The sequence below is a fragment of the Phoca vitulina genome, unplaced genomic scaffold (genome assembly GCF_004348235.1).
Source record: "Phoca vitulina isolate PV1807 unplaced genomic scaffold, GSC_HSeal_1.0 scaffold70, whole genome shotgun sequence".
Lineage (NCBI taxonomy): Eukaryota > Metazoa > Chordata > Mammalia > Carnivora > Phocidae > Phoca > Phoca vitulina.
In genome coordinates, this window is record NW_022589773.1 from 6,522,013 (window position 1) to 6,548,307 (window position 26,295).

Sequence of the window (26,295 nt, forward strand, 5' to 3'; positions counted from 1 at the left end):
TTGTGATGCTATTTGGTATAAAGATTTTATATTTGCTATAAAATGTCATAGCCAAGTATCTTTAAGTTATTTTTGTATGCAATTTAAGAGGAAACTGACCTGCTCATTTTTTAATTTGGGTGTCAAAGAAGTATATGCTCTTAGGTTTTTTAGGGAAAATTGAAGCCTAAGTTAAAATAATAACTCTTTTTTACACCTCTGGTAATGTTGCTATATTTGTTTTCCTAACATGTTTTGATATAATTACTAAGTAAGATATTTGATGAGTCGGTCTTATTCCATTAATAATGTATCTAATTCCATTTATCCAACCTACTGGATTAAAATTCACTTACAGTAATCTGTATGTTAAATATTAGGACTATTTCCCAAATTGGCAAAAATCAGCAATTTCAAAGTTTAGACATAAACGCAATCATTTACTTTGAATATTTCAATTGTATCTTATTCTAGAGCACAACGTAAATTTAAAAAAATCTTCTTTAAGGCTTATTTATTTATTTATTTATTATTTTAAGGCTTTTTAATATAATGATTTTATATTTTCTTTTTGTGTTATAGTCTTCATGCTGTTCAAATATAATTTTAAAATCTTATAAGCATTTAATATTATTCTTTGATAGTACTGTTTGCTCTTTGGGAAATATTTGATTCCTTGCTTTAGAGATTATAAAAGAATAATGATAAAATTATTAGTCCTGTCATTATCTCAGAACTCATCAAAGCCATATATGATTAACATTATCACTTTAAGGTTTTCTGAATTATTAGTCTGACTTAGAGAAGATAATATCTTCAAAGTATATATTCCTTCTAAATAGAATTTTTCCATAAACAATCTCAATTTATATAGGTATAAACGTGTTACGTTGAAATTTCTTTTTTCTGTCTTTTCCTCCTAAGGAAACACTTATCAAAAGGATATGTGATCAGGTATTTTCCAAGTTTCCAGATTTTGTGCAGAAAAGCAAAGATGCAGCCTTTGAAACCCTTTCTGACCCAAAATACAGTGGGAAAATGAAGGTAAGTGCTCTTTCAGGCTGCACACACATAAGGGTGATATACAAAATATTTATCAATGGTATGACAGGGACAATAACTAATCAGAACAGATACCCAATCATTCAAAAGAGACTGTAGCCAAAGACAACTGATGTAGCCTTATCAGCATTTACTGGCTTACAATGAACCATGCATGCAGTAGGTTCTCAATTTGTGGTTACATCAGATATACTTCAGACTTTCCTTATTGATTTATGAGATGTATGCCCTCTTAAAAATGTATGCTGTTGCCACATATTTAATAGCTTATCTTCAAATGTTTAAGAGATTATCTACCAGAAATATAAATTCTAATGCCAAATACAAGGATGAGGATAGGCAATAGCTGGGAATTAGAGAAAGAAACTTCTTAAAGGGTTCAAGGTGGACAAGACCTCTGTGTCTAGACTGAATTTTCCGCCTCTTGTTTTTACTTGCCAACCTATATTGGAAAGTTGCTAAGTCTCATTTGTAGCAAGGGAGCATTTGTTGTACACCAGGAGACTGACCTGTAGATGCTGCTCTGGGTGATATATTCCCAGGGGAGGGTGGGAAAGGTAAGGCTCGGTTCTCCAGCCATGACCCAGGCCTTGGGGCACTGCTGGTGACAGCTGCGTGAATTGCTGGTAGCTCCCAGCCTTTTGGCAGCCACTTTGTTTAACTCTTTAGTAACTATCAAGAATCTTATTTATGGATTCAGAGATTATTACCAAACAATTCCCAACATTATGGTTTAATTAAGAAGAAAGTAAGTTATTTCTTTTGGCTAAATAAATAAAGAAGTAATTTGAAGTAGTCACGTGGTTTTCTTAAAATCCTGGAAATATTTTTAGCAGTTAATCTACATACACTCATCATAGTTTAGTTTGCTTGGACCTCTAATTCAATGAAATAAAATAAAAGCCAAAAAGATTACCTAAAAACTTGTGTATGTATTTTTTATTGAGATATAATTGACATATAACATATTAGTTTTAGGTGTACAACATAATGATTTGATATGTGTGTATATGGCAAAATGATTATCACAATAAGTTTAGTTAATATCCATCACCACACATAGTCTTTTTTATTATGATGAGAGCTTTTAAGATATACTTTCTTAGCAACATTCAAATATGTAATATAGTGTTGTTAACTGTAGTCACTGTGCTGTACATTAAATCCCCAGGACTTATAACTGGAAATTTGTACCTTTTGACTACCTTCACCCATTTTGCCTGCCTCCATCCCCTGCTTCTGGCAACCACCAATCTGTTCGCTGTACTTATAAATACAAGCATTTTTTTTTTTTTTTAGATTCCACATATAAATGAGATCATAGGGTATTTGTTTTTCTCTCTCTTATTTCATTTAGCGTCATGCCCTTCCTGTTGTTGCAAATGCCAGGATTTCCTTCCTTTTTATGTCTCAGTATTCCATTATGTATGTATATATCACATTTTCTTTATCCATTTATCTATCAACAGACACTGAACATTTTTTCCATGTCTTGGCTATTGTAAACAATGCTGCAGTAAATGTGGGGGTGCAGATGTCTTACTGAGATCTATTTCATTCTTTTGCATGAGGCTATTCAGTTTTCCCAGCACCATTTATTGAAAAGACTGTCTTTCCCCCCATTGTATATTCTTAGCTCCTTTGTCATTAATTAATTGACTATATATGTGTGGGTTTATTTCTGGGCTTTCTATTTTATTTCATTGATCTGTATGTCTGTTTTATGACAATAGCATACTGTTTTGATTACAATAACTTTGTGGTATTGTTTGAAATTAGGAAGTGTGATGCCTCTAGTTTTTTTGCTCTTTCTCAAGATTGCTTTGACTATTTTGGGTTTTTTTGTGGTTCTATGCAAATTTTAGTATTGTTTGTTCTGTTTCTGTGGAAAATGCCATTGCATTGAATCTATAAATGCTTTGAGCAGTATGGACATTTTACAACATTAGTTCCCAACCTATGAACACTGCATACCTTTTTATTGATTTGTGTCTTCTTTAATGTCTTATAGTTCTCAGTGTACAGGTCTTTCACCTCCTTGGTTAAATGTATTCTTAGTTACTTTATTCTTTTTGATACAGTTGTAAATGGTATTGTTTCCTTAATTTCTTCTTCTGATATTTCCTTATTAGTGTACAGAAATGCAATGAATTTTTGTAGACTGATTTTGTATCGTACAACTTCACTGAATTTATTAGTTCTAACAGTTTTTTTGGTGGTGTCTTTAGGGTTTTCTATATATAAGATCATGCCATATGTAAATAGAGACAGCTTTTCTTCTTCCTTTCCCATATGGATGCCTTTTATTTCTTTCTCTTGCCTAATTGCTCTGGCTAGGACTTCTAGTACTATGTTGAATAACAGTGGCAAGAGCAGGCATCCTTGTCTTGTTCCTGATCTTGGAGGGAAAGCTTTCAGTTTTTACCAGTGGGTGTTATGTTAGCTGTAGGCTTGTCATATATGGCCTTTATTATGTTGAGGTATGTTTTCTCTATACCTACTTTGTTGAGAGTTGTGTATTTTTAAAATAGTCTGTGTTAGTGAAAATATTCTATGATTTATTATCATAATAAATAATTCAAACCTAACAATAGTAAAGTTCCTAACAATCTTTCCTAACAATAGTTAATCTATTTTGTCATCCATTTTATTGACTTTTATTTATTTTTAAATAAAACAATATAAAAAGCTCAATTAATTTAGAACTGAGCACTTATTATCCCACTTATTTCCCAGGCCAGAAACCATGGCCTCCTGTGAAAACTGTATTATCTATTGTTATATATTTAAATTGCATTCATTATGTTTCTTCACTAAAAAGTTACTCTTAATATTAAATGGAATTTTATAACTCTACATTTTATATTCTTATATACTCAACATATGATTTAAAATGTACTATTGGAGTTATATATCTAGGAATAATAATGTCTGATTAAAATAATTATTACATTTATTTTTTGTTATGATTTTTAGAAGGGAAAAAGCAAGCATGAATTGTTGCTGGAGGCTGGGTAGATGTTTGTATATGTGAAAGAAGTCTGTAGTTTATTTGTTTTGTGAGAGAACACCAGCAAGACAGAGACTGATAGTAATAACCTAGGGTTATATTTTTAAGATTATGTTTCATCATTTGATTATCAACATCATCTGGTGATTTAGTGATATAGAATGTATAGGCATATAATCTATTGCCTATGGGGAGAGTTAAGAAATCCAAGTTGCATGTATATCTTGAATTCAGGTGATAAAAGATGCTAGTTGTGCTTCTCTTGTTATAGGTCAGCCTGCAGCTGTAATTTATTTGTTGATGTAATGCTCATTGTACCCTTCATACCCTCAAAACTACACTCATGAACTCAACCTTTTTCTCTTTTTTTTTTTTTGGTGCAAAATGGTGGTTTTATTAAAGCACGGGGACAGGACCGGTGGGGCAGAAAGAGCTGCTACACGGGGGTTTCAACCTTTTTCTCTTATATGTGAAGGTCTTTTGTGATCTCAACTACTATTCAAGTGGATGGTCACAAGTTGAACTTACTCCCCTGATAAGAATCTTCATTTTCCCTTCCCTTGGGAAATACCACAGAGCCACTTACTGTGGGGGGTGGGGAAAAAGACTTAGGAAACCCAATTTAGTGCTGTTGGGATCATATAGGGGTCATGTTCATCTCTATGCCTGACTAATTTGAGAAAAGTTAGGCCCAAGATTTCTTAGCTGTGAATTGTTATTTACAACACTCCTTGGTATTTACCCAAATGAGTTAAAAATTTATGCTCACACAAGAGCCTGTACACAGGTATTTATAGCAATCTTATTTATAACTGCCAAAACTTGGAAGCAACCAAGATGTCCTTCAGTAGGTGAATAGATAAATAGTGGTACATTCAGACAATAGAATACTATTCAGTAATAGAAAGAAAGGAGCTATCAAGCTACAAAAAAGACTCGAGGCACTTTAATTGCATATTGCTAAGTGGAAGAAGCCAGTCTAAAAGGCTACATACTGTATGATTCCAACTATATGACATTCTGGAAAATGCAAAACTCTAGAGAAAGTAAAATGATAAATGGTTGCTGGGGGTTTGCAAGGAGGGACGCATAGATGGAGCACAGGGAATTTTTAGGGCAGTGAAATTATTCCGTATAATACTGTAATGGTGAATACATGTCATTATATGTCACGTATATGTCATGTTTGTAAAAACTCATGGAATGTACAACACAGTGAATTAACCCTAATGTAAGTAATATAAACAGACTTTAGTTAATAATAATAGTTAATAATTTAATAATAATAGTTAATGATAATGTATTATTAATAATAATTTATTCATTCATCAGTTTTACAAATGTACCACCCTAATGCAAAATGTTAATAATAGGGAAAGCTGCATGCAGGGGAGGGGCAGAAGTGCAAGATGGGGGAGAGGGGGTCTGTGGGAGTTCTCTGTATATTCTACTCTATTCTTCTGTAAATCCAAAGTTGCTCTAAAAAATAAAGTCTTTTAATTTTAAAAAATTAATGTATTATGTGAAATTCAAATGCACATACTTTATATAGAATCAGTTATTTTATTAAAAAATAAAGCAAATACAAAGCTTATTTTGCAAATAAATGCAAAGCTTACTTTATAAGTTCTGCTAGTATTAAAATTAGGTTTACCTGATCTGTGACATTTTTATTCACCATTTGATTGGTTATCTGAGTAGCTTTTTTTTTTAACCCCATGGCTTTTTCTGAGGGATTGGATGGCGGGGGTCAGTGTTAGCAGTGTCCTCTTAGTTAACTATTGAAAGTGTCTTATATTTCTTACAATTTTTTATTTAAGTTTAAATGCTTATCAGTGAATAAACAAAATTGCTGAAGTGTTTATTGCATAATTCAGAAAAATTTTAGGCTTAGTTCAGAAAATTCCTTTTCTTTCCTTTGTGGATTACTTTTCCACAGTGTTCTGGAACTGTCATTGCCAGATGTGGAAATGCCTGTTTTAAAAATAACAGTATTACTATTATAAATAGGCTTTGGATTATTTGCTTCCTCCCTAAAAGCACTGTGTATGGGGGCAAATTATTGACATTTTGAGGTCAAAATCAAATCTGGAAGTCAGGGCTTACTGTAAATAGAGAAGCAGAGGGGATAAAATGAGAAGAGGTGTATATGTGACTGATTATTTTAAGAAAATAAATATCAAGACTTTAGAACCTAGATGTAATTAAACACATTTCATTATATCTATCTAGAAAAAACTTAAATACTTCCTAAAAGGAATGCTGTTCTGTAATTTAGTTTCTGAACATATTGTAGGTATAAAGAAAGTGTGTTTTAGAAATTAAATTAATTCATTTAAATGCATCCCATAATCTAAAATGCTTCCTTTTTATTAAAACCAGATGAGATGAAACAAAAGTCTTTGGGAACCTTACCTCATTATTGACAATATGATGATGAATAACATCTCATGTAATATCTAATACTTTATTTCTCTAAGTTGGCAAAAATCAAGGGAATTAGGAAAGAGGACTGAGGTTATGTTGTATAAAAATAATTTTTAAGAAATTCTCAAGTGATGTTTATATGTATAAAGTGTGCTTTTAGTTGGAACTGGTTCACTGGTGGTTGATTTCTGTGGTTCATTTCCAGGTCCTTCAGCAGCTTTTAAACCATTGCAGGAAAAACAAAGATAAAATACTTCTTTTCTCCTATTCCACCAAGGTGAGTTTCTTCTGAAGTATATTTTTGATTGGCCCAGCCCTAACTTCTGAGGCACAAAGCCTAAGAGACATAATATGTCCAGCCACATTTTCTATCTTATATATACTGTAGAAAATGGTAGTAAGATAAGCAACTTTTAAAACAGATGCTTAAATCTCAATGATATCAGGGTTATTGTCAAATAGCAAATACAAAGATAGATTTTTAATTCTCTGTTGGTGTTTTTGTTATAATTAAAATGTTCAAGACATTTAAGAGATTTTAGAACCTGGAAAATAGCACAAATACTGAAATTCATTTATATAAATTGGCCAATACTTTTATTTTTATCCGGTTTTAGTTTAAAAACAATAAAGTTTGATTTTTGTTTTCTAAAAGATTGATTTTTTTTTTTTAAAGATTTTATTTATTTGACAGAGAGAGACACAGCGAGAGGGGGAACACAAGCAGGGGAGTGGGAGAGGGAGAAGCAGGCTTCCCACGGAGTAGGGAGCCCGATGCGGGGCTCGATCCCAGGACCCTGGGACCATGACCTGAGCCGAAGGCAGACTCTTAATGACTGAGCCACCCAGGCACCCCGATTTTTTTTTTTTTTTAAGACAAACATTGGTGAACTTTAAAGTCAGTTTCAGGATAATGGGAAGAAATACATGAGCCAGAAGCCAGGAAAATATTTGTTGCTCTTGTAATTGTAAGAAAGAACTTGTAAGCAGCAATTATTAATACTTAGTAAATCTTATCTCTATAGTGGTATGAAACTTATTAAACCATGAATTTGTCTTTGCCCTTCTTCATGTCTTTTCTCTAGCTGCTTGATGTTCTGCAGCAATACTGTATGGCAGCCGGCCTTGATTACCGACGACTTGATGGAAGTACGAAATCAGAGGAAAGAATCAAGATTGTGAAAGAGTTCAACAGTACACAAGATGTTAACATTTGCCTTGTCTCCACAATGTAAGAAAATAAAATTTGATAACTTGATTTTTATCTAACTGCTTTTAAGATTTAGGGTAATTTAAAAATTATTACTGGATTAATTTTCAGTGGTTATGCTTATATTGCTTTGTTTTATTTGGCTTTAAGGAGAAGCAGCAAAAATGCTATTAATTATGACTGAAATAACAATATCTTGAGTTTTACCTAACCTTGTCTCTCAATTTCCTTATCATCACTGAATTCTCCTTATATGTCTGGGTTTATAAAGATAACAATCAAAAGAAATGGATGTTTCCTCCCAGGAATTTTCTGTGATAGTGTTCTTATTCATGTCTTGTGGTCAGAACAGTCAGACTTAATTGAATAATCAAGTTATTAATCATATAACTGAGAATCATTTGTAGCAGTGGTTTTTAAACTGTGCTCAAGGAGCCCTAGAGAGCCTACTGGGCTTAGTGGGCCAGGTACTTCCTCCCTTTGTCTACCTGGTCTCAACCACAGCAGCTCCATATTAATAGGTTTTATAGAAGTTAGGTCAGTTCTAACACCTATTTATGAATTTCTCATTAAAACCTTTTAAAGAATATACACACTTTAGAGAAAGATTTAAGCCAATATAAACACCTAAGAAGACTAATCCCTTTTTGGGGCTAACAAATCCTTACTTGGACATCTAATGTAATAAGTATTTTATAGATCTGCCCCCACTATCTTTCAAAAAGAATTTCAAAGAACTTTAAAAACAAACATATGTAAAATGTAAAAAGTCAACACAATAATTACTTAAAATGAGGAATAAAATTATATATATGATGAGTGAGCTACTTACTGTTGAACACTGAAGTTATTCTCAAATTCTTGCAATGAAGTCATAAGGAGAGACGCTCTGGATTCCCATTTTTCTGTGAATGAATCAAGAAGTAATTTCTCACATGAGCCCTTCCTTACCTATAGAGCAATAAATGACATAGAATAATGTCTTCAGTTAAGTTTTATAAAGTACACACAAGCATTCTTAATTTTTTAAATAATAAGCATTTTTAATTTCTTCATGTTTTTCAAAGTCATAAACGTCTTCAACAACAGTTCAAATAGTATAGAACTTCTGATGACAAGCAGTCATCTCTCACTCCTTTTCTGCTCACTCCATCTAATTTGATAAGATTTGCCATAAAGCTCCTAATTATCTCTTTATATTAGAAATTGTCATTTAACCCATTCATTGAATTTTTAAAGACTATTTTTCATGTTTAAAAGTCCTATTGATATTTTCAGATCTGCCTGTTTTTACTCATATTTTGTTCTTTATGGTTTCTAACCTTTCTCTTATTTCTTTAGTAATTTTAATCATTATTTTTTTTAAATCTCTTTTTGAATGGCATTTTTGCTCTATTAACTCCTGTACTTGGGGCTGCTAATCCCTCTGTTTGTTGTTCTTTCTGGCTCTTGCTTATGGTAGATGGTTTCTTCACACATTTTGTTATTTTTTATTTTGAGCTTATCTACAGTGGGGCTTTTTCCCTGTTTTAGCCAGACACCATGCCAGCCACATAAGGATGGGAATCCATGTTTCTTGCTTGGCTTCTGTTGACATCCTGAGAGTGAGGCACTTCATTACTGTTCATTACAAACCAGCATTACTGTTTCTGTACAGCCTCCACTGACATCACAGAGGGGATCTGGTTATAGCTGAGCGTAAATGAATGTCCCCAGCTCCTCAGTCAGTTTTCTCTGACAGTCCCTGGGTGTGGGTGAGAGGCACCCCATTGTAGTTAGGCAAGGATGGAAATCTAATCTCCTCACTCAGCCTTTACTGACCAGGTTGGGAGTGGGACCATAGATTTTTTTCCATGGTATTTACAAGGATAGGCTGTTATTATCTTTCTGTCTTAAAGGCTATACCTTTCCTGGTTCTTTGGCTAAAGGAAGAAGGCTTTTCTTGGGGGATTGTTTGTCTTGACTGTTGGCATTTCCAGTATGCTGGTTTCTCCAGAACCCAGTCTGGGACTTTTAAGCAAAAAGATAGCTGGAGAACTCATTGCCATGTCATTCCTTAGTTCGTATAGTCCCTAGCCAATCTTTGTTCTCTCTACCTTTTAGAATCTTATATAAATATGATGTCCAGGGTTTTTTAGCTGCACTTAGTGGAAGGAATAAGAAGTACATCTACTCCTGTATTGATTTTTAAAAATGTGTATAGTACTTTATTTAGCTGGACTATACTTGAAATTTTTAGAAAGTATGTTAGGAAAATCTTTATAGCATAGTATTTGAATATCCAAAAAATGAAAAAAACAGCACAACCTACTTATGTGGGCTTTAACGGTCAGGTTTTTGTTTGTTTGTTTGTTTGTTTGTTTGTTTTTTTAGGGATATTCTAGAATGGTAGAAAAATAATATTCCATAGCTATTTCGTTTGTGGCATGTTTGTGTTTTAATCATCTTACTTTTATGATGTTAATGCAGTATTGATTATAGATTGGTTGATTTGATTTGGTTACAGAAACATGGCACAATTGAATTAGAGGGCAACAATTATGTTTTTGCTATTTTAATATGCCCTTTTCTGTTTCCTCCAGGGCTGGTGGACTAGGCCTCAATTTTGTTGGTGCCAATGTTGTTGTATTATTTGATCCTACTTGGAATCCAGCCAATGATCTTCAAGCAATTGACAGGTATAATACTGACAAAATTTAAAGTGACCTACAAGTACTTTTTATCTAAAAATACTCCTTTTTGACTCTTTTAGGTTGCTTATAATATTACTGTGATTAGAAGATAGAGAAAACCTTAGGAAAAAAATTGTATTTAAGATAACCCTGAATCTGAACCCAAATGGCAGGCTGATAATAGCAGTTTATTTTCTGTCCATCTCAAAATCCCATTATTATGACAGGACTGGTTTAAGAAGAAGGAAAAAACCCATAATACTGCAGGAAGAGAGGGAGGGTCACTACTAATAGATCAGAAGTTTTAAGAAACTCCTAGAAGATAGAAGGTAAACAGAATGTATATATGATCAAGAAACCAGCAGAGAAAAGCCACAGTCCAAAGTTGGTAGGAGAGCACAGAGAAATTTCAAGCTTGGGTCAGCAACTGTAAGATGTAGGAAGAGACCAGACTGAATTCTTGTGGGAAATTAATTGATATGCTAATTCTAAAGCCATTTCCTCTCCTACACCCCATATATAAAGAGGGATTGGCCTAAAACAGATGCCCCTTGATCAAAGGTGCAAGATTTATTTCATAAATTTTATAAATAAGTGGGGAATCAGACTGACAGAAGGTTTTTACAGTGGGCATTAAGACCAGATCATAAAGCAGAGCTGAACCTAAAGTAATCCCAGATCTCCATGGAACATAAAAAGGGGGAAATGATTAAATTGACCTGTGTAGCTGCGTAGAAATCCAGACCAGCTTTCCTATGCAGTCTACCCAGTTCCTCATTTGTAATTATGAATGGAAAATTAAGAATTATGAGATAGGGGACGCCTAGGTGACTCAGTTGGTTAGGCAACTGCCTTCGGCTTAGGTCATGATCCCAGGGTCCTGGGATTGAGCCCCACGTCAGGCTCTCTGCTCAGCAGGGCAGTCTTGCTTCTCCCCTTCCCCTTGCTCATGCTCTCTCTCTTGCTCACGCTCTCTCTTTCAAATAAATAAAATCTTTAAAAAAAAAAAGAATTATGAGACAGTTTAATAAAACCAACAGTATGAAAGAAAAGGGCCAAGATGAGAAACAGACCCTGAAGGAAATAAAATAAGAATAGGACACCATGTAAAAAAGTGTGCATAGAAGAGAAAAGTAGAAATTCTTAGCAATTAGGGGCACCAGGTGGCTCAGTCCTTTAAGCATGTGCCTTCAGCTCAGGTCATGATCCCCGCGTCAGGCTCTCTGCTCAGTGGGTAGTCTGCTTCTCCCTCTCCCCCCTGTCCCTCCCCCCCGCTTGTGCTCTCTCGCTCTCAAATAAAATCTTAAAAAAAAAAAGAAGTTCTTAGAAATTAAAACTATTGCCAAATAATTCAGTTCAAGGTCTAAGTAATAAAATGGAGAGGACTGAAAGTGGAGATTGATATGGAAAATAAAAGGAATGAATATTTTAGAACACAATGACAGGGCAAGAGAGAAAACATACAGACACATATTGGTGATATTTCTAAGTTGCAGAGATAAAGAAAGGGGCTAAACAATGCCAGAGTGAGAAAGAGGGAAAGAAAATTATTTATAAAACAAAGACAAAAAGAACAAAACAGGTTACAAATAAATGAAAATCACACTCATTTCAGAAGAACAGACTTTGAGGGCGCCTTCAGCTCAGGTCATGATCCCAGGGTCCTGGGATCGAGTCCCACATTGGGCTCCTTGCTCAGCAGGGAGTCTGGTTCTCCCTCTCCCTCTGCCCCTGCTTGTGTCTCCTCTCCCGCTGTGTCTCTCTCTGTTGAATAAATAAAATCTTTAAAAAAAAAAAAACAGACTTTGAAGAACAGACTTTTCATCTACATTATAGAATTCTGGAAGACAGTTGAAGTTGTCAAAGTGACAAAATTCATATGATGGTATCTGCAAGAAAATAATTTTGATTTATAGTTGTAATCAATGGCTAAAATATCAATATGTGAGGGAAAATAAAGCAACTGTTGACATCTAGGAACTGAGAATTTATATTTAAGTTTAAATAATTGTTGATGGTTTAGTTGAGAGGCTTAATGCAGTTATAAAGAAAGAATTCTCAAGAATATGAAGGGATGGTATAAGAAAATTAGTAAGAGGGGTGCCTGGGTGGCTCAGTCAGTTTAATGTCTGACTTCGGCTCAGGTCATGATCTCAGGGTCCTGGAATCGAGCCCTGCATCAGGCTCTGCTCAGCAAGGGGTCTGTTTGAGATTCTCTCTCCCTCTCCCTCTGCCCCTCCCCTGGCTTGTGCTCTCTCTCAAATAAAAAAAATCTTAAAAAAAAAAGAAAAAATAAGAATCAACAACTAAAATTCCATATAATTTCAATAAAACATTGGAGGTTGGGGATAATTGTGTTAGAATTTATATTTCATCAAAAAAGAATTAGGATATCTTGGTCAGTTTTCAAGTTTATGCCAAAAAATGTTTTTAAGTTTTAACAAAAAAATTTAAGGGCAACAACTAAGAGAGTTGGGCATAATAATCACTTGGTTCACTTTTTAAACACAGATGTTCAAGCACTATCCTCCTGGTTTTCTAATTCTGTAGGTCTAGGGTGGAGATCTACAGTCTGCATTTTAAGAAACTCCTCAGGTTGTATATCAAAGGACGATAGCAACAGAATAAAAGACAACCCACAGGAGAAAGTATTTGCAAATTACAGATGTGATAAGGACTTAACATTTAGAATATATAAAGAACTTCTAAAACTTGGTAACAACAACCAAGAAATAAAAACCTAATTTAAAAATGGGGAAAGGACTTGAATAGGCATTTCTCCAAAAAAGATATACAAATGGCCAATAAGCACATGAAAAGGTGCTTAATATTACCAATCATTAGGGAAATGCAGATCAAAACTACAATGAGATATCACTTCATACCTGGTAGGATAATTTTTTTTTTTTTTTAAGAGAGCTCGTGTGTGTGTGTGTGTGTGTGTGTGTGTGTGTGTGTGAGCCAGGGTGGGGAGGGGCATGGGGGAGAGAGAATCTTAAGCAGGCTCCATGTCCAGCACGGAGCCTGAGGCAGGCTCAATCTCATGACCGTTAGGATAACTATTATCAAAAATAGAAAACAAGTCTTGGTGAGGATATGAAAAAACTGGAACCCTTTGCATTGCTGCTGGGAATATAAAATGATGCAGCTGCTTGGAATATAAGATGGTGGTTTTTAAAACATTAAGTATAGAATTACCACATTTACCCAAAGAATTGAAAGCAGGAACTTAAATAGATATTTGTACAACCATGTTTATAGCAGTATTACTCGCTGTAGCCAAAAGGTAGAAATAACCCAAATGTTCACTGATGGATGAATGGATAAACAAAATGTATTCTGTACATAAAATGGAATATTCATTCTTAAAAATAAATGAAATTCTTTGTATTATTGAGATATAATTGACATACAACACTATATAAATTTAAGCTATACAGTATAATGACTTACATATATTATGCAGTGATTACCACAGTAAGTTTAGTTAACACCCATCATCTCATGTAGCTTCTAAAAAACAAAAAGGAATGAAATTCTGATCATACTATAACATGGATGAACCTTTAAGACATTATGCTAATTGAAGTAAGCCAGATATGTAAGGATAAATATTGTATATTTCCACTTATATGATGTATCTGGAATAGTTAAATTAATAGAGACAGTAGAATGGTGGCTACCAGCGGCTGGGGAAGGGAGAGAATAGGGAGTTACTGTGTAATGGGTACAAAGTTTTAGTCTGGGGTGATAAAGTTGTGGAGATGGATGATGGTAATGGTTGCGAACCAATGTGAATTTTCTTAATGCCACTGAACTGTATGTTTAAAAATGGTTAAAGTGGGGAGAACCTGGGTGGCTCAGTTGGTTAAGCATCTGACTCTTGATTTCTGCTCAGGTCATGATCTCAGGCTTCTGAGATTGAGCCCTGCATCAGGCTCACACTGGGCATGAAGCCTGCTTAAGATTCTCTCTCTCCTTTGCCCTCTGCCCCTCCCCTCCCCACCCCACTCGCAGGCACTCTCTCTCTAAAAACAAAGACAAAAAAACAACACATGTTTAAAGTGGTAAATCTTACATATTTTACCACAATTTTTAAAAACTACCCACGGATGTCTGGGTGGCTCAGTTGGTTAAAATGGTTCCGACTCCTGATTTCAGCTCAGGTCATGATTGCCAGGTGGTGGGATTGAGCCCTGCATCAGACTCTGCACTCAGCACAGAGTCTGCTTGTCTCTCTCCCTCTGCTCAGCGCTCCCCCTCCTGCGCGCTCTCTCTCTCAAATAAATAAATAAAATCTTAAAAGCAAACAAACACCCAAGGTGATTTTGATACAATTAATCCCCAAATCCACTTTGAGAAACATTGGAAATTAGATGGAAAACATCCAAACAGAACTTCCAAAAGAAATTTTTTAAAAGTCACTGAGAAAATGTGATTATTTCAGTAAATGATTGGAAATGTGAGTGTGCAGTGAAGGGGAAGAAACTAAAAAAGCATGGCAAATACAAAACATAAGATAAACTGTGAGAAATAAGGCCAAATATAAATATGAATGGGTTAAAACTTCCTTATTTAAACAAACAAAAAAAGAAATGGAAAATGAAAAGTTAGATTCAGGTTTATGCTTATTACTATATATAAAACTTAAAAATATATAGAAGGTTAAAAATAAAAATATACTTAAAAATCTAATCAGAGAGATGGTAACAAAAAGTGGGAGTGGCAATATTAATATCAAGCCAAATATTAGTAGACTTAAAGGCAAGATGCATTAAGGAAAACAAAATGGGGGAACAATCCATGAGGAAAGTATAATAGTCACTCCATAACAAAGCCAAAACTCTTTTATGATGAGAAATGGACAAATCCACAATCATGATGGGAAACTTAATATCCCTCTCTCAAAAATTAATAGATCAACTAGGCAAGAAAAGGAAATACATAAATTATTTGAATAACAGTTATTTAGCCTTTAACTTAATAAATGTATATAACCATATCACAACTGAAAATACCCAATCTTTCATTTTAGAGCATACTTTTAAATGACTATATATTTTAATAGAAATCACAAGGACTAGATTACATGGCTCCAGTACAAAATAAAATACCCTACAAAATAACAATGAACATGTAGCGAATAAAAATCTAGCTATGTGGACGTTTTTAAATATATTTTTAAATAACTCTTGTATGAAAGAGGAAATCAAAGAGTGATGCCAGTAAGGTGGCAGACTAAGAAGCTCTAGGTACATGTTTCCCCACGGGTGGATTAAAAAAACTAGAGACTGATTAAAATAACTTTATCGGAACTCTCTAAATCAGGCAAAGATCTACAGTAATCAAGCAAATTCCCAATCAAGAAGAGGAAGCTATATTCAAAACTGGGAAATTTCATGGCATCTTTACTCATTCTTGCCTTACCCCCATTCACTAATGCAGCACAACCAGGAGGAAGCAACCAATTCCCAGTTCCCTCCCCCTCAGGTTGGAAAGAGCAGTGTGGAACTCCTTTGCAACTTTCTAACCTGTCTGTGAGCTGCCAGAGGGAATGGTTTCTGTTTCACCTGACAGTGCTTAGAGGAGGAATGGTGGCATAACTTGGATCTCAGACTGGCAGAAGCTGTTGAAAGCAGTGATAGGCCCCATGGTGCATGAAAGCTGCAGTGGGATTCTATCCTTGGGATGTGATATTACAGTAGAGGAATATAATAGAATATGTCTAAGGCCCTGAGAAGACACTGAAATGAGACTCTTTGGGAAATTAAGACATTTAAAAGCACACATATACACACAGACCCAGGCAGGACACATAACCAGAAATGACCAAAGTAGATTTTAATCCTTACCCTGAGCTGCTCCCAAGACTCAAGATATACCCTGCTAATTAATGAATGTTTTCCATACTAGTCTGCAAAGACTAGAAGTGGCTATTTTATCAAATGGCCAATTTTTTACAAACAAAACAAAAACACAAGACATTTAAAGAAAGAGGAAAACATAGTTCATTCAGAGGAACAAAATCTCCAGAAACCATCCCTAAAGAAACACAGGCATAGGACTTAATAGACAACTGTCCTAACTCTAAGAGCTAGATGGAAACTATGGACAAAGACCTAAAGGAAATCAGGAAAACAATATATAAACAAAATTAGAATATCAGCAAAGATATAGAAATTATATATAAAAAAAGAACAAAGCAGAAACTCTGAACCTGACAAATACAATAACTGAATTATAAAAAAAAAAAAAAATCACTAGAAAGACTCATCATACTCAAACAGGCAGAACAAAGGATCAGCAAACTTGAAGACAGATCTGAGGAGCAAAAAAAACCAAAAACAACAAAAACCAGCAAAGGAAAATAAACATAGCTTAAGGAATTTATGGGACATATTAAATAGACTGATAGACACATTATAGGAATCCAAAAGAAGAGAGAGAAAAGGACAAAGCTATTTGAAGAAATAATGACTGAAATAATAATGTCCCAAATTTGGAAAAAGCATGAATATACAAATACAAGAAATTCAACAAACTCCAGGTAGGATAAACACAAAGATACTCACACTGAGACACATTATCAAGTTGTAGAAAGTTAAAGACAGAGAATGAGAATCTTGAAAGCAGCAAGAAAAAATGGCTTGTAATGTATAAGGGATCCCCAGTAAGATTACCAGCAGATTCTCAACAGAAACCTTACAGACCAGAAGGTTGTGGAATGATATATTTAAAGTGCCAAAAGGAAAAAAAAAAAATCAAGAATTCTGTATCAGGCAAAACTGTCATTCAAAAATGAGGGAGAAATTAAGACAACAGAGCTGAGTTTATTACCACTAGACCTGTCCTACAAGAAATGCTAAAGAGACTTTCAAGTTCAAATTAAAGGACTCTGACAGTAACTCTGACAGTAACTCAAAGCCATATGAAAATATAAAATTCTGCAGTGCTAGTAAGTACAGGGACAAATATAAAAACCAGCATTACTGTAATTTTGGTTTATAAGTCTACTTTTTATAGGATTTAAAACACAAATGCAGGGGTGCATGTCTGGCTCCATTGGTAGAATGTGCAGTTCTTGATCTTGGGGTTGTGGGATCAAGCCCCACATTGGATGTAGAGATTACTTAAAAATAAAATCTTTAAAAAAGGAAAAAAAATCTTTAAAAAAAGACAAATATATAAAAGTAATTATAAATCTGTGTTAATGAATACATGATATATAAAGATTTAACTTGTGACAGTGAGGGGCAAAGCTGTAAAGGAGGGTTTTTTAATGCAATTGAAGTTAAATTGGTATCAGTTTAAGATAAGTTGTTACAACTTTTGGATGTTATATATAATCTTCACAAAGAATATATCTATAGAATATACACAAAAGGAAATGAGAAAGGAATCAAAATTTGTAACTAAAAAAATCACATAACACAAAGGAAGGCAGTAATGGAGGAAATGAGGGGCAAAATAGCCATGAGACATACAGAAAACAAATAGCAAAAGTAAGTTCTTCTCTATTGTTAATTACGTTATTATTTTTTAGTAAAGATTTTATTTATTTATTTGACAGAGCACAAGTAGGCAAAGTGGGAGGGAGAAGCAGGCTCCCTGCCGAGCAGAGAGCCCAATTCAGGGCTTGATCCCAGGACCCTGGGATCATGACCTGAGCTGAAGGCAGACACTTAACCAACTGAGGCACCCAGGCATCCCTCATTAATTACTTTAAATGTAATTGGGTTAAACTATTCAATCAAAAGATATAGATTGGCAGAATAGATTAAAAAACAACTACAACACACCATATGCCAACTATATGCAGTCTATAAGACATTCACTTTGGGTTTAAGGACATGCAGAAGTTGGAAGTGAAAGGATGGAAAAAGATACTCCATGCAAATAGTATCGAGAAGAGAGCAGGGTGGTTATTCTAGTATCAGATAAAATAAACTTTTGAATACTGTCATAAAAGACAAAGGGTAGTATACTAAATGATAGTTCTTGATTTAACTCACCCAGAAGCTATAACAATTGTAAACATAAATGCACCAAACAAATGAGCTCTAAAATATTAAAGCAAATATTGACAGAATTGAAAGGGGAAAATAGCTCTACAATAGCAGTAGGAGACTTCAATACCCCATTTTCATTAATGGGTAGAACATCCAGTCAGGAGATCAAGAAGGAAAGAAAGACTTGAATAGCCCTATAGACAAATTGGACCTATCAAACATATACAGAACTCTCCTTCCAACAACAGCATAATACACATTTTTCTTAAGTGCACATGGTACATTCTCCATGATAGGCCATATGTTAGGTTATAAAACATGTTAATAAATTTTAAAAGATTGAAATCTTACAGTTTTCTTTCCAAACACAATAGAATGAAATTAAAAATCAACAGCAGAAAAACACTGGAAAATCCACAGATATGTTGAAATTAAATGGGGTGCCTGGTTGGTTCGGTCAGTTAGGTGTCTGACTCTTGATTTCGGCTGAGGTCATGATCTTGGTGTTGTGAGATCAAGCCCCAAGTCGGGCTCCACACTGGGTGTGGAGCCTGCTTGGGATTCTCTCTTGCCCCCTCCCTTTGCCCCTCCCCCACTGGCACTCGCTCACTCTCTAAAATAATAAATCTTTTAAAAAATTAAATAATACACTCTTAAACAACCAATGGGTTATAAAAGAAATCACAAGAGAAATTAGAAAATATCTTGGGGAAAAATAAAAATGAAAACACAATATTAAAACTTATGGGATGCAGTGAAAGAAGTACAAAGAGAAGTTTATAGTGGCAAACACATTAAAAAAAAAAGAAAGGTCTGAAGTCAACACTCTAACCTCATACCTTAAGGAACTAGAAAAAGAAGAACAAACTAAACCCAAAGCTATCAAAAGGAAGTTAATAAAGATTAGAACAGAGATAAATGAGAGACTAAAAAACAATAGAAAAAAAAATCAACAAAACCAAGAGATCATTTTTCAGAATGATCAACAAACTTGACAAACCTTTAGCTAGATTAAGAAAAAAAGACTGAAATAACTAAAATCTGAAGGAAAAAGGGGACATTACTATTGATTTTACAGAAATAGAAAGGATTGTAAGACAGTACTATAAACAGTTGTACACCAACAAATTGGACGACCTAAATGAAATGGACAAATTCCAAGAAACGTAACTTACCAAGACTGAATCACTGAATGACAAAGAAATAGACGATAGGGATAAACCTTACAACTAATAAAAAGATTGAATCGGTCATCAAAATACCAACAAACAAAAACCCAGGACCAGATGGCTTCACCAATGGATTCTACCAAGCATTTAAAGAAGAATTAATACCAATCCTTCTGAAGCTCTTACAAAAACTTGAAGAGAAAGGAACACTTCCTAACTTATTCTGTGAGGCCGGCATTACCCTGATACCAAAGCTTTTATGGGATATGCAGTATTATCATGCCCATTTTACACACGAGGAAGGTGAGGCACAACAAATTGAAGTAACTTGCTCAAGTTCACAGCCAGTGATTTCAGGATCTGAATTCATGCACTCTGACATGCAGAGCCCACACTGTTAACCAGCATCTCACCACTGACCGATGTAAAGGAAAATAATCAAATGAAAGCCACAGAAAAATTTCTGCTATTTTTTTTATCTTAACAACATTTGTTTTAATTTTGTTTTTTTTCATCTGGGCCATTAAATCCTAATATATTATTTATCCCAGCGTACTGTGTTTTGGTACTCAGTTTAAGTTAGTTGCCAATAAAACTAAATGAACAGCATCTCTCTCTCCCTGTCCTTTAGTTGACTCTGGCCGGAGGAATCAAGGAGAGAAACGAAGATATAGACCTCCATACTGTATAACAGTTCCTCAGCACTTGTTTTCATAGTAAAAAAGACCATCACTTAACGTATCCCTTCTTAATGGACGTAGAAATTGATGAAGCGCAGGTCCAAAGTAACATGTTGTAAGGTTTTTGTCTGTAAAGATTAAAGAATATGTATTCTAACAGAATCTATCCTATTCACCAATTGACTGAGCACACACCCAGAAGACATTTCCTTAGATCCATTTAAAAAATTTTTTAAGACTCCATTCCATTGTGGGAGAGAAAGGGATTGTGAGTCCCTCTGTATCTAGGCTGCAGGATGGACGTGAGAATGCAGTAACTTACCCTGGCTGTGCTGTGCCACAGGGTCCCCCATCCCCCTCTGCGGGTGCAAGATTTTTGGGGCCCTAGGATACCCTCTAGTAAAGCCCTTCTCTATGAGGAGCAATGAGTGAAGGAGGCAGAGAGTACCAGATACAACAACATAGAGTGACTTTACAAGGTCAAAATTAAATTTCCCCCAAATTTTAACAGTTTCAAACATGAGGCAGTTTGACCTTGCCCCTGGTCCCCACCGCCCAGCCCATGACTATAACAGATACTTAGAAACAGGTGACTTGGGGCTCCTGGGTGGCTCAGTCGGTGAAGCATCTGCCTTCAGCTCAGGTCATGATCCCAGGGTCCTGGGATTGAGCCCCACATCGGGCTCCCTGCTCAGCGGGGAGTCTGCTTCTCCCTCTGCCTGCCCCCTCCCCCTGCTCGTGCTCTCTCTCTGTCAAATAAATAAATAAAATCTTAAAAACAAAAAAACAGGACATCATCCAGAGCATCCAATAAAGCCTTCACCTGAGAGAAGCTCCCAGGCTTAGACCTACAGTTAACCAGTGTGGTAAATGAGGTTATTGTTTTAATTTGCACTATGGTCCATGTCAAAATACCTGGGGTGCTAGTCAACTGAGTGATTCAACCAGACAGAAATCTCTGTGAAATTAGGGCTGCAGATCTACACTTCTATAGGTTTGCCAGTTGATTAACTGTTCCCCTCCCCCATTTTAAACAGTTTTGTTGAGGTATATATAATTGACGTACAATAAACTGTGCATACGTTTCTTTTTAAATTAAAATTTTAGTAACATTCCATTTTTCTATCCTAAAGCTACCTCCTGAACCCAAAGTTGTTTCATTTGATTTTTGTTGGTTTTTGTTTTTAATCTTTTTACAGAGCATATAGGATTGGGCAGTGCAGGGATGTGAAAGTGTTTAGGCTGATATCTTTGGGAACTGTGGAGGAGATCATGTACTTACGACAGGTATACAAGCAGGTAAATATATTTCCCTTTTCCTAATTAAGAAGTAAACATTTGTCTATTTCAAAAATTTCAGAAATTTGTGTAAAAATTGTTTTTTCATTTTATTCTAACTAGAATATGGAATTTAATAAGATTATGAAATATACTTTAGAATATATTCTGTAAAACGGATGAATTCTTATGTTCATTGAACTTCAGAGCTGAAATTTTCTTTGAGTAGCACTTTTTAAGCTTTAATGTGTACATGAATTACGTAGGGATCTTTAAACTACAGATTCTGATTTAGTAGCTCTGGGTAGAGCCCAAGAGTTCTACATTTTTAACAAGCTCCCAGGAGTGCCAACACTACTGCGGACCACAATTTGAGTAGCAAGGTCACAGCCCCCCAGCCTGTGGGACAAGACATAATTGTATGCCACAGATGGGATACAGGTGCACTGACACATTGATCTCACAGCTCTCTGGGCAGCAAGATTACCTAAACCAACTTCTAGCCTTAAGAAACCTTTCCAGAGAGGTGTTCATGTTACCATTTTCTGCATGTACCATTGTATGAAGAAGACTAAGGGAAAAATCCCTTAGAGATATCTAATGCAACCATTTCATGTTGTACATAATGAAACTGGGACCCAGGGACATCCCAGTAAATGGAATAACAGGGATAGAACTCAAGTGTACTAACTACTGTGCCGGTGCTTTTCGTGTTCATCTGAGATTGTATTAACTCTTTAATATCCTTAGGGTATCAATTACTTCACCATTTATGTCTCTAAATAAACAAAATTTATTTAGTTTATAATTGCTCACTTGAGAAGATCTGGAATGAGGTTCAAGTTTAATTATAAATGTTAAATTTGAATTACTCCCTATATATTCCGTTGGCATCTATTTAAGAGCAAACATGTGGTGGTAGTTAACCTAAGAATGATCCAATCTTAAATTTATGCTGTTTTCTTAATTCTAAAAATAGAATTGTACACAGCAGTTTTGTTTTTTCTTAAAGCACTTAGCTCTATAAGAAACCTTTCATCTTTTTGTTCTTTGGTATAGCACAACTACTTGAACATTATTTTGTTCAGATATATTTAAACAGTGCTGGAAAAAAGGAGAACATTATTCTTTTCATCTTAGGAGCAGTTCTTTAGAATATTGTCTTAGACTTGTCACAATCCAGTATAATTTTTCTGTCCATTACTATATATATGTAGTAATTTTCTATATGTATATGCTATATATATGTACATATATATACACTATATAATACTATTACTTCAGAAGATGAGGATAATGTCCATTTTCAGAAGTTTGTATGCTCTACTTGGTTATTAAAATATTTTTTAAGCATGAGCCCTTTAGAAAGACTCAGCCATATAATTAGGTAGGCACAAATCAAGATAATATGGCAGTTGTGTGAGGAAAAAGGCAAGAGATGTGATTTAAAGGTTGACTGGAGTTTGAACCAAGAGTGCATGTGGCATACACACTCTAGCTAGCTTTCTGAGTATTCCTCAAATCCTTTGGGGAAAAAGAAATCCAAAATGATTTTTTAAATTATTTATTTGAGAGAGAGAGAGAGAGAGAGAGCAAGGAGTCGGGAGAGGACCAGAGGGAGAGGGAGAGAGGAAATCTCAGGTAGACTCTGCTCTGAGCGTGGAACCCCATGTGGGGCACAATCCCATGACCCTGATACCATGACTGAGCCGAAACCAAGAGTTAGACACTCAACCAACTGAGCCACCCAGGCACTCCCAAAAATGATGTTTAAAAAAACTGTAAAAATTTTGGAAAGTAAGAAGAGTTCTATTTGTGGCCCAGAAGTTATAAGGAACCCTAAAAGACAAAAGGCATTTGGGATCAGATTGAAGGAAGAAGCCAAGCTAAACTCAGAAAGAGACTATTAAAAAAGGTAGGTGCAGCTTCTGGATATTCCAAGTTAGAGTCAGCAGATACTAAAAAAAAATGGGGGTGTCTTAGGGTGACTATGATGCCCCCTCTTTGGGATATCATTGATGATCTAACAAGATGGGTTAGCCCCGTATAATCTTACCCCAATTGCAGCAAATTAGAGCCAACAGAGGTGTCTGCTCTCAAGTAGGAACAATAAATAGAAATACTGGAAGCAAAAAAGCAAGACAGAGCTCCATATTTTGCTGAAATTGAGAAGAAAGTCCCTCCTGTTGCCCAGAAGATTAAATACTTACACGTCCCCTGCTCTGAATGATCACCGCAGTAGGCTGAGATAAGAATGTAGGGTATTTGAAGACAGATGAATACCCAACAAAAAATAATTTTTGAACAGTTTAAGAAAAGAAACACTATGAAAATGGTCCTCAAAGATACCAAGTCCTAATCCCTGGAATCTGTAAATGTTTCTTTATGTGGAAAAAAGGGTCTTTCAGATGTGATTAAGGATTTTGCAATGGGGCAAATAGCCTGGATTAGCCAGGTAGGTTCTAAATCACAAATGTCCTTATAAGAAAGAAGCAAGGGGAAATCTGACACAGACAGAAGAGAAAACAATGTTACCACAGCGACAGAGAATGGAGTGATGTGGTCACATGCTAAGGAATGCTGGTAGCCACCGACAGCTGGAAGAGGCAAGGAATGGGTTCTCTCCTAGAGCATCTGCAGAGAGCATGGCCCTGCCAAACCTTGATTTCAGCCCAGTGATACTGATTTCAGACTTCTGGACTCCAGAACTGTAAGAGTAAAATAAATTCATTTTGATTTAAGCCACCAAGTTTATAATTTGTTACAAGAGCCATAAGAACTATTATAGGCACTCAAAAAGGAGAAGAGGTAGAGGAAGAGGAAGAACAATTAACATCAGAGAAGACAAAAATTAATAGAAAAGAATAAAATAGAACTTTAAAAATGTATAAGTAGTATTTTCGAATGATGAGTGGGGCTGGGGGGGGGGGGGGTTGTTGCCTGCGTGGCTCAGTGAAGTGTCTGACTCTTGATTTTGGCTCAGGTCGTGATCTCATTTGTCATGGCATCAGTCAAGCCCCATGACTGGCTCTGCACTCAGTGGGGAATCTGCTTGGGGACTGTCTCCCTCTGCCCCTCCACTCTCTCTCTCTCTCAAATAAATAGATCTTTTTTTTTTTTAATAGATTTTATTTATTTAACAGAGAGACACGGTGAGAGAGGGAACACAAGCAGGGGGAGTGGGAGAGAGATAAGCAGGCTTCCCACCGAGCAGGGAGCCTGATGCGGGGCTCGATCCCAGGACCCTGGGATCATGACCTGAGCCGAAGGCAGACGCTTAACAACTGAGCCACCCAGGCACCCCAATAAATAGATCTTTAAAACACAACAACAAAAAAAGGTGAGTGAGGTTGTAGGATCCTAGAAATAAGAACAGACTACCAGAAAAAGAATCCATTAGCTTCCAGAAAATGAAGAACTCCAGAGATAGCCTGAGTAGAAGAGAGCAATGTTTTCATCTAAAAGAGAGAGCTAAACAATTATTCTAGATTACAGAGCAAAAAGACAAAGAATATATGTAAGAAAAGTTAGGGGAAATGAATTCTAGGTGTAGAAGTTCTAATACCAGTCTTATAGTTGAAGAGGGGAATAGAAGGAAGGGATGGAAAGAAACTCTAAATAAAGGACGAAGAATATAAAAAGTAGAAAACAAGAGTCCAAGAATTATATAGGCCCATGTAATTATGAGTGCTAAACAGGATGAATGAAAATAGATCCACACTTACACCATCTTTCTATTATTATAAAACACCAAGGATAAAGTGAAAAGTCCTCTAAATTTCCAGAGATGAACCTGGAGAGAAAAAAAAAACATTACCTATAATAGTACTAAGATTAGATAAACATCTGACTTCTTATTAGTGATTCTGGATGCTTAGGAGCAATGATTTCAAATGAGGGAAAATGATGCCTTATATTGTCAAGGAAAGTGAATTTTTAATTCAAACCTTTCTCATAAAACAAGACTTTAACCTAGATGACTTCCACAGTGAATTCTATCAAACGATATTCTTTTTGAAAACAAAGGAGGAGAGAACACTTGTAACTTATTTTAGAAAGATAGAAAAATGTTGATACCAAAATTTGGCAAAGATATTACAAGAACAGAAAATTACAGACCAATATCTCTTATGAACATGAATGTAAAAATCTTTAACAAAGTCTCTGTTAGAACTTGAATTGTGTGCCCCCTCCAAAGAAAAGGTATGTTAAAGCCCTTCCCCTATGTGTAACTTTGAAGGGGATCTTATTTGGAAGTAGGGTCTTTGCAGATGTAATCAAGTTAAAATAAGGTCATACTGGATTAGGGTGGACCCTAATCCAATGACCAATATCCTTATAAGAGGGACATTCAGATACAAACTGACACTGAGGGAGAATGACCTTGATGAAGGAGGCAAAGATTGGAGTAATGCAGTTTCAAACCAAGAATGCCAAGGATTGGCAGGAACCAAGGGTCTTCACTTGGAACCTTCAGAGAGAGTGTGGTCCTGCCAACATCTTGATTTCAGACTTTAGCGTCCAGAACTGTGAGAGAATCAATTTCTGTTGTTTTAAACCATCCAGGTTGTGGCATTTTGTTAAGGCAGTCTTAGGGAACTAATACAGCCTCAAAGGCAAATATTGTAAATTTAACTACATTTTTATGTGAAACTTCTGTATGACAGAGGACCTACAAGCCAAATTTAAAAAGTATCTAGGACATCATTAGTTTTTGATGTAGTGTTCAACATTCATTAGTTGCATGTAACACCCAGTGCTCATCACAACATGTGCCCTCCTTAATAATATATGCTGGC

At 35.3% G+C, this 26,295-nt stretch overlaps 1 protein-coding gene across 4 annotated transcripts in view; it reads left to right on the plus strand.

The window, feature by feature from the left end:
* Positions 1-26,295, plus strand: part of ERCC6L2 (ERCC excision repair 6 like 2) — a 133,720-nt gene that overhangs the window by 56,828 nt on the left and 50,597 nt on the right. For all 4 annotated transcript variants that reach the window (XM_032392896.1, XM_032392898.1, XM_032392897.1 and 1 more), the window contains 5 exons: positions 904-1,023; positions 6,684-6,755; positions 7,564-7,709; positions 10,271-10,366; positions 21,418-21,517. In XM_032392896.1, coding sequence (XP_032248787.1) covers positions 904-1,023; positions 6,684-6,755; positions 7,564-7,709; positions 10,271-10,366; positions 21,418-21,517 — 534 coding nt within the window. The remainder of the gene's footprint in view (positions 1-903; positions 1,024-6,683; positions 6,756-7,563; positions 7,710-10,270; positions 10,367-21,417; positions 21,518-26,295) is intronic.